Consider the following 17,688-nt stretch of genomic DNA (forward strand, 5'->3'; position numbering starts at 1 on the left):
CAATTTCGAAGTTCTTCTATTTCTAGAGAGTAAACTCCAAACACAAGGGTTCTAAAGAACTAAAGTTTAAGTTATGAATTTTTTTCTCGTTTTCTTTATTATAATTCCATATAAAATCTTTGGTTTATTATTTTTTGGTAATAAAGTTTTAAAATTTTTTGAAAATTATAACCGGACTAGTCCCTTAAGCTTAAAATCTTTTCTGTCGCAGTAGCACTGGGAAATGCTTATTGTTTCATTATGTCATTTCGAATTTCGCTATGAAATTTTTGAGCATGTTTTTTGAATATAAAAGGATTCGAAAAACGTAAAAGTAATCAATTTTTTACATTTTTCGAATCCTGGGGATGTTTGGGATGTTGGATGATTCTAGCTGCCAAATATCTTTATCTTCTATTTTAGTCACTCCCGGGTTTCTTTGATATTTCGTAATCTTTCTACTCTCCCCATGAATCCTGAGTCACTACCAATATACGTAGGGCTATTAAAATTGTCAGAACATGCGATTTTTATCTCTCCTAAGGAGATTCTCAGCAATGTTTTTTTCCAAAATTACGTAAAACTATACAGAAACATCTATTATAAGAAAATAAAAGCCTCCAAGGATATTTATAATAATAGGACACTGGCCAATTCCCGTAATGTTTCTAAAGAAACATGGTCCATGTGAATGATCTAAGAAATAAGGCTTCTTAATCTTCACCTGATAACCTCAATAATTACTTTGTGAACGTAGCCAAAAATTTAACGAATTCTACTATAACCCCTTATAAAAATCCGCTTTCATATCTCCCTGATGATAATGTGAATTTTCACAGTTTTTTCTTTATGCCTGTGGTTTTAGCAGGGTTTCGCAGTACAATTTATGACATCAAAAAGAAATCCTCATCTGATACCACTTTTAATAGTAGTACCTTAAATTTATAGTGTTTGGAGAATGAGTAAAAGAAAAATGTTTTGTAAATTTGTTTACAGTTTTTGTTGGTAACCACTTTTTTAATAATTTTTTTTGGTATTCGAAAATTAAGTCAGTATTAAAACCAGCTTTTTGGTACATAGTAAAATTCTAATTTGATTCGTCTATAAATTGTTCTATAATATGAGTCACTTTCAACATTTGTAGGATTTAACTAAAAATCAAACAAAAGGGAGAGAAAATCGAAAATCTGAAAATATATTTAAAAAGCCATAAAACTTATGGATGATTCTTTGAATGGAAATTGAAAACTTCTGAAGGCCGGTTCTGTGTTCTTGATCACAAGATATTCTTTTGTTTTCATAATAATATAACGTAATGGTGAAAGGCATTGGAGAATGATATGGTCCAGTAGACGACAGTTTTGGCGCCTCTACATCGATATCCATGAGTACTGTCGTAAGAAAAATCTATTAGAAGTACGGCATCTTATAATTATTAACATATCGGTTTATGCATCGCTATTAATATGCACTGAATCTCACGTTTTTCAACCTCGTGATTATTGATTTCGTGATACATAGAAATAGATTGAAAGGGGACATGATATAAACCAATACGACTATATCCAGAGGAGGTATTCAATCAAAAGCTTAGTTAGAAAAACAGATCATAATGGAGTCGTATAAGAAGAAACAGAACAGAATATTGAGGAAAATAACTTTCGGGATAAAGAGTTTGGAGATAGGTCGAGTTAGGGGAAAGTTATTAAGAAAAGGAAAGCAGAAGGCTAGTTCTGATGATTTCGAATGCACTAGGTCTCACTTTTTTTGTAATATATACAAAAAGCTATAGAGAGGACTTGTATAAAACATTACGGAAGGTATTTTATTGAGGCTGCTAAAATAATATCACAATGGACTCGTATAGGAAGGAAAGAAGAAAAAACAAACGAATATTGAGTTAAAAATCCCTTCAGAATAAAGAGTTTGGAGGTAGAACGAGTTAGGGCGAACAAAAGGAACCCGGAATATAAGTTCTGATGATAGCAAACAATTTTGAGTCATTCTATTAGTTAGACTTTTATAGATTTCTAGAAAATTTGATCCTTTTCTAGAATTTTTCTTACAATATTGTGAAATTAATACACTTTCGACAGGGAAAAGAAAAGCCTCAAGATCTCTTAAGACTTCAGTATACCATCTACCTCTGATCCTGATGAAATTTCTCATAAAAAATGTAAATGGAATAAGGAAGTTATTGACCAAATTTGATTCGGTGAAAATGACTACAATCGGAGATATGCAAGTTTTTGTTGGGGAAAAGGGATGATATACCCAGTTTTCTGGAGGGTTCGATGTAGAAATTCATTCAAGGTATTCAAAGATACAAACATAACTTAACTTGCCTCACTTAACCTAACCAAACCAATGCGCCGTACATTGTCCGAGGAAGCTGTAAGCACACTTAGCCCTAGACCTAGGAGGTGAAAAAATTCGGATATAGATACAATTCCTTATACTTTCCAGGGGATCAAATTCCATCAATAACTAATACAACTTCTATGCATTATATATATATATATATACAAAAATTTTTGAGCAAACAAAAATCGTGTGGATTCAAATCAGTTTTATTTAGTAGGTGAATTGAGTAGTTCTCGTTTAATTATCGAATCAAATAGGTTTTTGACATATTATCGTCTAAAATGAGCAGGACAATCATTATGTATGAGCTATAAATGTTGCCTTTTCATTAGAGTAACTTCGTTATTAGAAATATAATTTTTTTTAGTGGAGGGCTGCATGTATCCAAAAATTTCAAAAATGTGAAATAATTAAAAAATGCTGGACTTTTGGCATACGATGCCTCATATAAAGTTATATTGAAATTTTGCGTAGATTTCAAAAATGTAATAAAAACTATAACATTCCGTTTAAAATAACGAAGTTTGGGTCCACTTCCGGTATAACCCATGCAAGCAAATTTTCAGAACACTAGTCGCAGTACTTTCCCGTATACATATGGATTCAGCTCGTCGTGAAGGACCCTGTATGTAGGTGAACCAGGACTATGTACATACATTATTTTCTGATTTGATAGTACCAATTTTTCAAAGCTAAAAAGATAAAACACTTTGAATATATGAAGTGGTAACTTTACTATTCCAAATAACTATCAAAAGAATTGTCATTACAGAGCTTATTTCTATCAATGTAAAAATATATAATAACATATAATAATAAAACAATATTTAAATTAATTATCAAAACTATCCAGTTTTTATATGCAATAGCATCAATTTTATATAGAAATTAATATACGTGTATATATAGTCTGGACCTGCCTTTTCTCTTCCACGTAATATGAAATTTTACTGATGTGATAGATAATTTTAATTTCCCTCTTAGTCTACTCAAAATGCTTTTTTAATGACTTACTTACCTTTAGGCCGTTCAGCTTTGTTATAAAATAGATGGTATTTTAAATACCTTAAAGATATCGTGCGTCCCATTAATTTTAAGAAAGGTCGTCTGGTCTATGAACTTATGAAATTTTTTAACTGATCACAACACAACTACTTTGTGAAGGACACAAACTCAATTATAGCTAACTCACTTTAAAATTAGAGTACGAGGTTATGTCAGTTTAAAGAGTGAATTGACAAAAAACTTCCCAGGTAAAAAGTAACAAAAAAATAATAATTGGTAAGCAAAAATTTTGATGTCATTATTTATGTTTTACGTTCTCTAAGTTTTCTAATATGAGGTGAGGAAAATCTGGTGTTGCATCTTGATCTATCATTGTGCCAAGAACAATTGACCAAAATCAATTCATCTTCTCCCAGGGTACCTTCGAACACTTCAGGGGCACTTTTGACAACGTGGTTGGGGGGTTTTGGGGTTTCGTACCCATCAAGACTTTCAATTTTAGAAAAATTGGCCGAAATCCGTCTATCACACAAAATAACCTTATTTGTTACGAATTTTATTCTTGTTGCACTAATAGAAACTAACAAAAATACAGAAACAGAGGTAAAATAAATATCGATTAGTATAATTTTCATAAAAAATTTGAGACATGTTAATTGGATTTTGCTTCTTACCAGTTTTTTTTTCGGCACAAATCGATAGTACACAGTTACTGTTTTATTAGATATTTTAAATTAATGTGGAAAAGCACGTAAACAGAATTTGAAATTTAACAAGGAAACAAATTGTTAGACTAAATGCTCTTATTAAAGACGGGTGCCTTCAAAGGTACGTTGCCAATACCCTGGAAATTAATCAGTCAACTGTGACTGAGATAATTGCGAGATATCGACAGACCAAAGAACATGAAATAAGGCCAGTGCAGGGTCGGCCATCGGTAATTCCACCTGCAGGCAATAGATTTTTAGAGCGCAAGCTTTACGAAGAAGACATGCATGAAACGGCAAGTCAGCTTCAATAAGATTTAGCTAATCCATGAAATGTAAGAGTACCTTCTGAAACCGCAAGAAATGTTTTATAAAATTCTGTAGTCAGAGCCGTAGCTGTCACTGTTCCTCAACTTACCAGGGAACAGCGTGCAGCTAGTTTAAGATTTGCCGAGAACTGGAATGTTCAGAATTGGGGTACTGTACTTTTCACGAGCGATTTCAGATTTTGTTTATTTACTCCAACTCTAAAGAATATCGTTTATAGAAGAAATGGTTAGAGGTATTTTCCTTGCAACATAACACCTTCAACAAATTTTGGGGTAGAATATCTTCAAAGGCTCACACAGAATTACTACTATCATATAAATGATCGTTAACTGATCATAGATACTTTATAGAAATTTTAGAGTCACATGTTGTCTTTACGCCTTTTTATAGGCAATTACTTTGTGTTAATGTATGATAACGCACGTCCCCAAGTACCTATAATAGCATACTAGTACCTTCAAGAGGTAAATATTGTTGTTTTAGAGTGGTCTGCATACAGCCCGGAGTTAAACCCTATTAAGATTAGGGTGAGATCCACAGATTTGATACCAGCTAACCTTTAACCACTGCAAGATGTGGGAATGATGGAGTGGGAAAATTTTGATCAAAATTACTCGGAGGATTTGGTCACGGCGTTGTCGTGATGTGATTAGAGCTCCAGGTTCTTAAGCCTATAGTCTGGGCAGTGAAGCTTTTACCCATTTTAGTTAGTTTAAACAAATGTTCCGTGCTTGCGGACCATCTCTAAAGCCGGACGCAAAATTTTTAACATTTGGCTGCTGTAACTGCCCATAAAAGTATTCTAATTCAGAAATTATCGATAAAATAATAATAGTATTGGAAAGAGTAACTGTTATTAATTTAAAAACAGAAAACGGTTAAGAACTATGTGAAAACATTCATATAAATAATAACAGTTATTAAATTTCATTATAATAATCAGAAATCATAGTGATGCGAAACATTTTTTGGCGGAGTTTATATCAAAAAAATCAATTTATTTCACAAAGATAATTTTCACTCAACTTCATATATCATTTTTAACAATTATGTACTTTCTCAAATACTAAGCCTTACTATAACTAATTTCAACATATATGTCAAGAAACAAAATCAAAATTATTATAAGTCGAAAGCAAAACGTTGTTGTCGGTAACCTGCCAAGGTCGCCAATCCACTTCCTTCTCGAAGTTGTTTATTAAAAATTTAAAGCAATTCTCCCATGACGAATCGGTTCTACAAACCTACATTTCAAGAGATATCTCTAATCTTCAGTCTTGTCAATCGGTTTCACGAAACTGATGTTAATAGATTTCTAAAAAATCATCTATTATCGGAAAGTGCATTTAGAGAAATCTTAATTTAAAATTGGTTCTAAAAATTATGTAAATGGTAATTATAAAGATATGCTCATTAAATATTATATCAAATGGATTTCTAAGAAATAAGACATCTATCGTGAGGTTTATTATATATATATATAAAAGAGGATGTCCTGACTGACTGACGGATTCATTTACTCATCAACGCCCAGCCAAGGCTATTAAATATAGAGACTTGAAATTTTGAGGGTATGTTTGTAACGGTGTGTAGAAGTGCGCTAAGAAAGGATTTTGCAAAATTTCTATTTTAAAGGGGTAAAACGGGGTAAGTTTGCAAATTCGAATTTTTCGTTTTTTTTTAGATATCGACTTCGTTTCTTCACTAAAGCATTCTCCGTACAAATACCTAAAAACCAATTTCTGCGATTTTCAAAATTCGACTTGGAAAGAGTTCAAAGAGTTGAACAAAAATTTTTATTACGGAACCATATATTTAGCTATTATTCATGACGAAAAACGATTATTTTTTAGAAATGGGTCCCGTTGTGAATATCTAAAAACTAATTTCTCCGTCTTGAGATAGAACTGTTTCTCCCATGGTGAATTTTATGTACCCTGCACGAGTAAGTTCTCCGTCAAGTTTAGTTATTTTAGCAAAAGATAGCGAAACAACTAATGTTGTTTACAGAGAAGTATTGACATAAATTATATATGATACAATATTTTGTTTTGCGTTTTTGTAATCATTGTTACTTTAATAATAAATCATTTATTCAATATTTTTATGTTAATGAAATATATGTAGGTAAGTATTTGTTATATTGTTTATCATATATACAGTGCTTTTCAGATAAAAGTATCCACCTTTAATAACTTTTGTAATACTGGTATTTAGAAAAAATCCAAAAACACGTCAATTTATGTTGGAAGGGGCAAGCATTATGGCTTATTTAAACTTACTGGAAAAGCCAACCCCCATTTAGAAAAACGTAAAATTTTATTAAAAAACATTGTTTTCTGTAAAATCCCCTGTTCCTTTATACTAACACTACCCTAGTAATACCCGTCGCGGCTTCGCCCGTGGTTTATTGAACCTCGCGTGATATAGGGATAATTCAATGAGAAATATCATGTATTCTATGAATTAATTCAATTTGGAAGTGTTATAAAGAAAAGACACATTATCATTTAAAAATTGCACACATTTATTATACAGTGCTTTTCAGATAAAAGTATCCACCTTTAATAACTTTTGTAATACTGCTATTTAGAAAAAATCCAAAAACACGTCAATTTATGTTGGAAGGGGCAAGCATTATGGCTTATTTAAACTTACTGGAAAAGCCACCCCCTCACCCCCAGCAGCATCCCCTTTATTTTTTTAAATTACTTTTCATATTTTTTATGTAAAATTTGGATACTCCTCTTTCAGCTGATTTCAAAAATGTATAATACTTGTAGGTTAAGGTGGTTAGTTTATGAGATAAACAATTTCTCTTTTAAGAGCACAAATTTTACTTATTATTTACTTTCACCTTATTTGTACTAAAATGGGTTGTACAACAGTTCAAACTCTTTAATCCTTTTAAATGTGCTATTTATTCTACTTAAAAAATCCAAACAACAAAAAACTCTACTTTTTATTAAAGTTTGATATTGTCAACTAGAATTTGTAGTCACTATTGATAGTGTAATTTGATACATTACTTATTTTGTTTCTCTGAAATGGTTTACTCTTTGCAAGAAAGAATTGAAATTGTAGGTTTATACTACCAAAATAATAATTGTGCAAGAGCTGCTGCTAGAATATTTAACGAATTACATGACGGAAGATATGCAACTCATAAGTATGTAATTCAACTGATGGAGAAATTTACCACAACAGGGTCTGTTTGCAATAAAGTGCATAAGCGAGAGGGACTCGTAAATAACGAAGCAATCCAAGTGGCAATTTTAGGGCAAGTCAGCTTAGAGGCTCAACAACCCCAATCGTTGTCAACAATAAGTAGAGCGATCGGTGTTTCATCTTCTACAGTTTTCCGAGTTCTACATAAATTCAAGTACCACCCATACAAAGTTAAGTTGGTGCACGAGTTGAATGAAGATGATTTTGATCGTCGTCTAGAGTTTTGCGAATCAATGACGCAAATTATCAATAACAATCCACAATTGTTAAACAATATTTGCTTTTCTGATGAATGCTCATGGTCATTAAATGGCTTAGTAAGTAGGCATAATTGTAGATATTGGGCTGAAAGTGATCCACATACTACGCGTGAATTCCATACACAACATCCCCAAAAGTTAAACGTTTGGTGTGGTATCCTAGGTGACCACATTGTCGGACCTTTCTTCATCAACGGAAATTTAAATGGTGAATCATATCTTGAGTTACTCAGGGAAGGGGTTGACCCACGTATTACAACAATAATAGAAAATGATGATAACCTTTCCGAAGATTTACTGGTATTTCAACAAGACGGAGCTCCCCCACACTATGCTATGCCTGTCCGACAATTTTTAAACGAAACATTACCCGCTCGTTGGAAAGGTAGAAGGGGGCAGATGATGGTGGCCACCTAGGTCACCGGATTTAACACCCCTAGACTTCTTTTTATGGGGGTATTTAAAAACAAAAGTTTATGCTACCCAACCAGAATCTCTGGATGATTTACGAGAGAGGATAGAAAATGAATGTCGACAATTAAATCCAGCCGTATTAAGCAATGTCAGAGAGGCATTTCAAAATAGATTATACCATTGTATGGAAGTGAATGGTACTCATTTTGAACACTTATTGTAACTTCATAATAAATAGCACAGTTAAAGAGATTAACTGTGTTTGAACTGTTGTACAACCCATTTTAGTACAGGCAAATAAGGTGAAAGTAAATAATAAGTAAAATTTGTGCTCTTAAAAGAAAAATTGTTTATCTCATAAACTAACCACCTTAACCTACAAGTATTATACATTTTTGAAATCAGCTCACAGAGGAGTATCCAAATTTTACATAAAAAATATGAAAAGTAATTAAAAAAAATAAAGGGGATGCTGCTAGGGGTGAGGGGGTGGCTTTTCCAGTAAGCTTAAATAAGCCATAATGCTTGCAACATAAATTGACGTGTTTTTGGATTTTTTCTAAATAGCAGTATTACAAAAGTTATTAAAGGTGGATACTTTTATCTGAAAAGCACTGTATAATAAATGTGTGCAATTTTTAAATGATAATGTGTCTTTTCTTTATAACACTTCCAAATTGAATTAATTCATAGAATACATGTTATTTCTCATTGAATTATCCCTATATTACGCGAGGCTCAATAGACCGCGGGCGAAGCCGCGACGTTACTAGGGTAGTGTTAGTATAAAGGAACAGGGGATTTTACAGAAAACAATGTGTTTTAATAAAATTTTTCGTTTTTCTAAATGTATATGTTGATTTTATAGCCCATCCAAGTCTGATGAGTTTAGTCTTAGAATACGCTTAAACACTTAGTGACTCTCTAGAAGATCGTATCACTACGTAATCATATAAAAAAAGTCCAAGTTACAAGAGAAAAAAATATAATAAATACACCTAAAAAAAATTATTTATTTATATTTATATATTCCAGGTTTTGTATTGATATCTCACGTTTATTATGCTCTATAGGCCTTGTAGGCCTGGGGCAAGAATGGCAATAGTACATAGTTTCATATATTATATATCAAAGTTCTTTATTTTGCATTTTATACACAATATTCCTCCATCCCTTCCTGTTCACAGCTTTTTCTCTCCAATTCTGAACATTATTATTTTTTAGGTCTTCCATTACACAGTCATACCATCTCTTCCTTGGTCGCCCCGTTCTCTTTTTCCCTATTGGTCTTCTTTGAAGTACTAATTTTGGCATCCGTTTTCTATGTAGTCTCTCAACATGTCCCAACCATATCACTCTCCATCACTTAATAAATGATCTTATTGTATCTTCTCCATAAAGTTCCTCCAATTCTTCAATAGTTCTTCTCCTCCATCCCTCTTCGTGTGTACTCCTCCGTAGATTCCTCTTAGTATCTTCCTCTCCCATCTTTCCAACATGGCTTCATCCGCCTTTTTTAATATCCATGTCTCACATGCATATGTCGCGGTGGGTCTTACTACCGTTTAATATATTCTTTTAATATACAAATATTTATATAATTTTTGTCAATTCTTGAGAGATCCGTTATTTGTCTAGCACAACAATCAGCCTTTGGTTTGATTTCTTGAATCTAATTTCCACAAATAAGCTTTTTCTACAATGAAATCCACGGACACTCTGGTTGGATGCAAAGTGTCACTGATGGAATCTATGGACATGCCGTGTTGAATTAAGTTCTTTGTTATGTGAAAAGCAAGCAGAGGGTGAAATCTATTACACTCGAGTAGTTCGACTGGAGCCGATCGTGTTGAGATGCCTGTGGATATTGATCATGAATTTCTTTAGATTGTAGTGTTCGGGAAAGACGTGCCTTGGTATCAGACATCACAGGCTTGTACTTCTTCTGTACAAGGAGTAAAGATAAATTGACCTCCTCGCGTCTGCAGTCTAACTCGGTGTTTATTAACCACGTGTGCTAGTTGAGTAGGTCTTGCACATCTAGGTGGGATTATATTGGACACCTCGAGAGGACATCTGCCTTGGTGGTAACGGTAAAACAGAGTCAGGTCAGCGGCCTTTCTTTTATGCTCTAAGCTGTCCAAGTTTCTGCTTGCTCTCTTCTGTAGTCGAGTCGAGCATCCTCAGGGTATAATTGGGAGCCAACTCCAAATGTAAGAACAATTCTCCAAAGGTGGATGAATCTGGACCTTGTGAAGCTGTTTTAGCTTATACCAACACGTGATTGTGCCAGGATATATTGCTTCGAATCTCCACACCCAACAAGCGAATTTGTGATGATAATAATATTTTATGTCCAGACAGCACCAAATACTGAGCTGCAGTGCCAGCCTTCATTGTAAAAACAGCAGCCTGAGTCTGTGCTGCATGAAACTCAATCAGATTGTTCCCACCTCACTTCAGAATGTTTCTGAAATCGTTATTGATGGTGGTGATCTGTTGCTACCTACGAATTTGGGTGTTAGTTGAGTTTATTGGTCTGAACTGATCTGAACGACGATACCAGTGTGCTATCGTCGGCGAAGCTATAGATCGGGTTTGGATTTTGTCGAGTGAATCTTTGTTGTATGGGAAAGACAGTAGGTGACAAGATGGAGCACGATCTTTACCCACCTACTCCACGTTCAGAATTAGTTACGGGCTCAATATTTTACAATGCAAAAAAGCGCACAATCACTTGCCAATTGAAATCAAATAGATATAAATCTTTTTCCGCATTCCGCAAAAATTCGAGGGCTTCTACTCTATTCTAATAATAGTATTTAATTTCGGGCATGCTGCATATTGGTTTAATTTTTGCTATGGACTTTACTAATTATTTCCTATTACTATTACCTATAATTTTGCTACTCATTGTCACGTGATTTTATTCTGTATATTGAAATTTTATTTTATTTGTATCTTTATTTAGTTATTTTTATGTTTGTTTTTTGGTTTTTACAAGCTTTTGTCTACAAATTGTAAAATTTTTTGAAAATAAAGCATTTCTCTCTCTCTCATTTTTCCTTTTTCTTATGATTTCTTGTTTTATCGGCGCTTCGTGAAGAGACTATAATGTAACCAAATATTATTGAATTAAGACGAGGAAAATCTTAAAAGATTTCTATCCAAAGTGGGCGCAAAAACACATAAAAGCGAGAATATTATAGGTAATTTTTTTTGCTCATTATGAAAATAATACATTTATGTTAATTTAAAATAAAAAAATCTCGAAACGCTATGAAAGTCGTAACGTAAAAAGAAATTGAATTTCATTTGTGGGTTCTATCATGGTTGCGCGGCCTACTTGTTTCCTTGGTCAATTAGTATTTCAATTTCAACATTTTCATCATTATATAAATAATTCAGCTTTGGTAGAAATGAGTTGACAAAATGAGAATTTTAACAAGAATTGGTACAAAAAATAAGACAGTTCATGGAATTTTCGTAGTATGTACACGTCCAAAAAATATATTATATCAGTTTTTTTTTGAACAGCCTTAATGAAATAGTTTTGAACGTTCTCTTGGAATTAATTCACGTGTTTGTTGCAATGATGTTTTTTTGCTGTATCTGCTTTGTTTTATTTGCCTGAGGGTGAAGCTGTTATTGTATTTCGTGTAATACAATTTTTTATCGAATTGTGAGAAATCACAGGTATTATCTGAAAAACAAAATATCTGTTACAGTCCTCGTGCAGTGCCAACCATCACTCATCCGTACAAATGCACGTCCTCTAATAAAATAATTTATAGTTTAAAAAAACTTACATACTGTTTTAGCAATAATAAAATCAAAAGGAAAATAATAATTGGCATAAGAATAAAATTACTGATGAGAAAATTGATGTCACTAGCGTGAGATGCTTTGTATGTCATTTTAAAAATAATTTTGTAACCAATAGATCTGAATCTGGTTTATACTATTTATACACTGTTTCGATAAGCAAGTATTCATCTTCAGAGACTGAAAGTATGTTACTTTACCTTCAGTCTCTGAGTAACTTGTTATCAAAAAGCGCTTCAGACAGTGTAATTCTGAGTATTGGGGTGGAGTGCATCGAGCGCACAGGCAAATTTAGAAAATAATTCGTGCATCTAGCGCACACTACCTGTGTCGAATCCGAAAATTTGATCTCCTAGTCCCAGACTAGCGAAAACATACGAGCTTTTGAATAATTATTATCATTAAGACAACCATCAGCAACATCTAAGATTTTTCAAAATTAGAAAATGTTCATATTATATAAAATATTGAACAAAAATTGATAGAAAAAATTGTTATTTCTAAGAATGAGTGCATATTGGTATTAGTTTCAAAATAATTAAAAATTGCGTACTTTAAATTTTCAACAAAAGAGCCTTTTAATTTAAAAATGGTTAGGTTAGGTTAGATTAGGTTGGGTTAGGTTAAGTTATGTTAGGTTGGGTTAGGTTAGGTCAGGTCAGGCCTTTATACCAGCAAATGTGCGCTCGATGCACCCTCCTATATAATCGTAGCGCTCGAACAACCGTGCGCTAGATTTACGTGCGTTCGATGCATGCATTCGAGTGTTGGTGTAGTGGTAGGGTGAACAGTGTGTTCAGTATGAATATAACCAACGGTTCAAGAAATTCCAACTTAGATCTGATTTGTAAGTCTGCGCTTGCGTATTACGTACTAGATCGTTCTTACTCTTATGCAGAGGATACAACAAGAAATTCATGTATCAGATATTTTTGACGAGGGGTCATCCATGAATTACGTCACATGTTTACGGGGGGAGGGGAACACCAGAATATGACATAGTGTGATAACGGACAGGGGGTCAAAAACATGTTACATCACATGTTAAAAGTCAAAATTCATAGTTCGAAATTCATACGTGAATAAAAAAACTTGATTTATATTTATTAGTAATTTAGCACTCCCGATATGAGATTTTCTCTTAAGCAACAACAGCTTACATCTAGAGCGGTGTTGAGACTCTAATTTACTTTGTTTAATGCATAATGACGAAGCTTTATTGACGGAAGAAGACGATGTAGACACTGAAGATGTTAAAATTCAGAATGAAAAAATGAAGAGCCTGATTTACCAGGCATAACTAATATAAAGGAGTGGTCCAAAGTCCATGGACATAAGATAAGTTTTGAATTTTTAATTTGTTTTTTCCAATATATAAAATATTTGAATTTACGTTGATTTTATTTAAGATTATAAAATAAAAGTAATAAAAAAATAAAAATCACAGTTTTCTTTTGACTATTTTTAAAAATGTCACATCAGGAGGTAGGGGGTTGTAAAAATGTGACAACCTGTGACAAGGACTGGGAAGGGGTTAAAGTGTCCTAAAATTAGTGAAACGTAATTTATGGATGGACCCCAAATGCTTCATTAGCCAAGTGTGTACAGTTTAAATCAAATCTGACGACTCGAAGCGAAAAATTGAGGCCAAGAAAGATACAAGTGAAAGTAATAAAGGCGTGGTCAAAATAGCATGACGATCGAAAAGGCAATGAGCAGAAAATCTCTCTGCCTCATATAAGAGATTATTAAGCATTGATGAAACAAATAAGAAACTTCTCAATTAACTCAGCAAAAGCTAAAAAGCACGTATTGATTTCAAATAGAATTCAGTTTCTGCTAATGCTAAATATCATGACAAATCCTTCCTGATACCCACAACTAGGAGTAAAATTGTCCTTCTTCAAGAAAAATCTGTAAATACTACGATTGAGGAAATATTCGACCTCTAGTTCACTTCTTTACTAGACATAGAGACGTATGGAAGCTTTTTTCTAATGGTAAACCCAAGTTCTCCATAAAAACTCAGTTTTGTTGTAATTTTTTGTTATTTGAGATGTTTATTTTGAGAGAATCAACTGTTTCCAACGTCGTCACCTAATGAATCCACAACAATCGATTGTTTCGTGCACGCTATGGGTAGAGGCTGTACGTTTATTTGGATTCAGTATATTCAAACTTTCTGCCGTATTTAATTTCGATACCAAATCTTATAATAATTGAAATTCCATCGTATTCATATCAAATTTCTGTCGTTGTGTTCTATATTGGTGTCTCATATCAAAAAGGTGTTTATCCAAGTGTGATCCGTCTTATTGTATTAATACCTTAAGTCTTAAAGTATTTCGAGTATCTGATTTCAAGATTTCAAGTGTTTGACCTATAAAGATAGGTGACAATATAAACAGTTTTTTTTCGACCTCGTTCAGAGAATTATGAGAGATCTTAAAATAAATCTCCCGCATGTAATTAATTTGATAAAATTGTTGGTAGTACGTCAATATGTGATCATTGATCCATATATTCCGTACCTTAATTATCTGACGTTGGATTTGTTGACATGTGGATCAAACAGAATAGGGAATCTACGATAGAAATGATCAAAGGAGCATTTGAAAGGAAAACGATGAAACCACATGATAGAATTATCTAACTCTATTCGATCATTGTTTCTGGATAAATCATCATTTAATTTGTTGGTTTAACGACAATGCCTCTAAAAACTATTTTCACTCCCATCAATATCAATTTATGTGTATATATAATTGGTTCAGACGCCAAAGTAATAAACAGTATTCATTGAAGTGTTTAATAGTTAAAAGGCAACGTGTTTCCGGGCCGACAATAGGTATATTGTATGATTTACGATTGTAGACGCATCAAAATATTTACCTTTCAAACATTTTTTTCGTAGCTCGAAAATTCAAAAGGAAGCTAAAAACAAGATTCTACGTTGCTGGTCAACCTAACCAACTAATGCTTTTCGTTTTTCGGTGTAATCGATCATATCATGCTGCGCGTTAATGACATTTACGTTACATTTATTCTTTTTTGTGTAGATAGACATTTTCTATATTGAATACGTTTGATTGGATGTCAAGAAAATGTGAGGGAGGTTCATTATTTTGTGCTACGGGAGATAAGCGATAAGAATCTGGGTTAACAACAACAAGTAGCATCAAACATTATGGTACTGTTGTTATTCATTCTTTACAATGTATTTTTAATTGCGGTGGAACAATAAATCAAACAATGGGCCAAATTCCATAGGCCTTTCATAATGAATAGTTAGGATTTAACATGTTTTCTCTATGAAAATCTTTACATCTATTTTCAGTTACGTCAGATTAAAATTCAAATGGCGTGTTTTGCTTAAATAAACGTCAGATCCTCTAGTTTGGAGTTATTATTAAATATAAATAGTGCAAATCTGCAGGTCTTCTAGAATCTTGTATTCAATCTTCTTCACTATTTTTCTCCACTTCCTACTTCATCTATATCCCGCTTGATTTCTTCTACCTTTTTTCCTTCCTTCTTTTCTCTCCAGCACCATTCTCTGCTGTGGCAATCTGGCAATAGACATCTGGCTCTTTTTGATCGACCTATTGTTCTTATTTCAGGCTTTTTGTATATCATAATCAGTTCTCTGTTTATACGTCTTCTCTAGATATCATCTGCCATTTTGACACCACGGAGGATTCGTTTTTCCCATATTTCTAGTTAATTTCATATTTTTTGTCATCGCACATGTTTCTGATACGTAAAGAAAAGCTAGTCTTAGAATTTTTCAATTCGCTCTAATTTTGACTGCTCCTGAAAGGTTTTTGCTATCAGTATTTTCGATAACGATCCTTCCGATCAGTTACTTTTTAGAATTTTCTTATGTATCTCATTTTCTTCTAGATTTGTGGAAGTTATGGTTACTTCTAGATAATCAAATTGATTAATTTTGTCACAGTTACATTTCATTTCATTTTTATTTATTTGTTAGCCAAACTGTTTTGCTTCAACCACAAATTTCTCTCCTCGATCTTGTTAGTATCCCTATGTCAACGGATGTGCAATTTACTGTACTTTATGATTGTAACCATTCAAAGTTAAAAAATATACCATTTTTAAACCTGGAAATTTATCACTAGAAAACAACACTAAAATCGATTTGAAGTGTATGTTGTGAACGAAATGGCAACTTTATGTATCATAAGAATTGTCTATGTGGAAGATAATATTCTGACAAACTAATAGATGCAGCTATTATTAACGTTCTTTCTCTAAGTGACGAATTAATATTTTCAGCACAATATATGTAATGAATTATTTTTATTGTTAATTTTTTTGTTATTGCAATAATACGCGACTTACAAAAGTTATAATATTAGACAAAACAACAGTTTTAGTTTGTTACATCATAGTCGACATATTTCTTAGTTTGTATAAATTGAAAACGTTGGGATTTCTGGAACCGTTGCTGTTTACATTACCACTACACCAACACTTACAACAATTACACTATCTGACAAGTTTTCGTCTTGAAAAAAATTTAGTATAAAGCCGTCATGAAATATTTTTTTGAACCACCATCAGCCTACGCAAATTAGAGATAGTTAGACACTGTGTATAGAGATTCTTAATCATCATTCACGACCAAATAATTTTGGGCAGCTGAATTCGAGACGACCAAAAACTGCGACAATAAGCGATAACATCGATAAAATTTCACCAAGTGATACTGAGATATCGGCATATCAAAAGAATGTATTTGCTATGACTTACAAAATAATTATGTATGCTTTGGACCAAAAGCGCATTTATTGACGCGGTTGAAGCAAAATGAGTCTAATTATAACTGTAGATGAAATTTGAATCAATCTCTGTACTACTAGAACGAAAAAACTTCAAAAACAGTGAATTGCAAAAACCTGCTCCGAAAAAGTAATAAACAGTTTCATAGGCCGGAAAATTAACTGCGACTGTTTTTTTTTGAAATATTCATGGAATTGAGTCATCGGCTATCTTCAAAAATTTCACCAAATAATACTGGACGATCATCGAATAAGTATTAGAGAGATAGAAGAGGCTATCGGCATACCAAAAGAATACATTTGCTATATACTGACAAAAGAATTGTGTATGCTTTGGACCAAAAGCGCCTTCGAATGAGCATTTTTCATAATTTATTGACGCAGTTGAAGCAAAATGAGTCTAATTATAACTGTAGATGAAATCTGAATCAATATCTACAAGTAGAACGAAAAAACATCCAAAACAGTGGATTACAAAGGGAAAATCTGCTCCGAAAAAGTAAAAACGGTTTCATCGGTCGGGAAAGTGACGGCGAACGTTTTTTGGAATATTCATGAGATCGAGGTCATCGACTATCTTCAAAAAGATGAAACAACAGCTGAAGAGTAACACACTTCAATGTTTGAGAAGCTAAAGGGAGAAATTGCAAAAAGTGACGCATTTGAAGGATAAGGAAGTTTCCTTTAGGACAACGCACTTTCTCACACTTCGATCGCAATGGCTAAAATTCAAGAATTGTACTTCGAAGTAGTTGTGCACCCATAGTATTTATT

The 17,688-nt window shown here is 33.0% G+C and overlaps 1 protein-coding gene across 7 annotated transcripts in view; it reads right to left on the reverse strand.

Moving 5' to 3' along the window:
- LOC130443604 (caskin-1) overlaps positions 1–17,688 on the reverse strand; it is a 153,545-nt gene that overhangs the window by 41,436 nt on the left and 94,421 nt on the right. Inside the window, exon 1 of one of the 7 annotated variants that reach the window (XM_056778362.1) lies at positions 3,362–3,920. The exons of the other annotated variants lie outside the window; for them this stretch is intronic. Within the exon in view, the coding sequence (XP_056634340.1) occupies positions 3,362–3,431 (70 nt within the window). The 5' untranslated portion in view covers positions 3,432–3,920. Of the gene's footprint in view, positions 1–3,361; positions 3,921–17,688 lie in introns of those variants that run through there. 7 annotated transcript variants of the gene reach the window in all.

The sequence above is a fragment of the Diorhabda sublineata genome, chromosome 4 (genome assembly GCF_026230105.1).
Source record: "Diorhabda sublineata isolate icDioSubl1.1 chromosome 4, icDioSubl1.1, whole genome shotgun sequence".
In the NCBI taxonomy this organism is placed as follows: Eukaryota; Metazoa; Arthropoda; class Insecta; order Coleoptera; family Chrysomelidae; genus Diorhabda; species Diorhabda sublineata.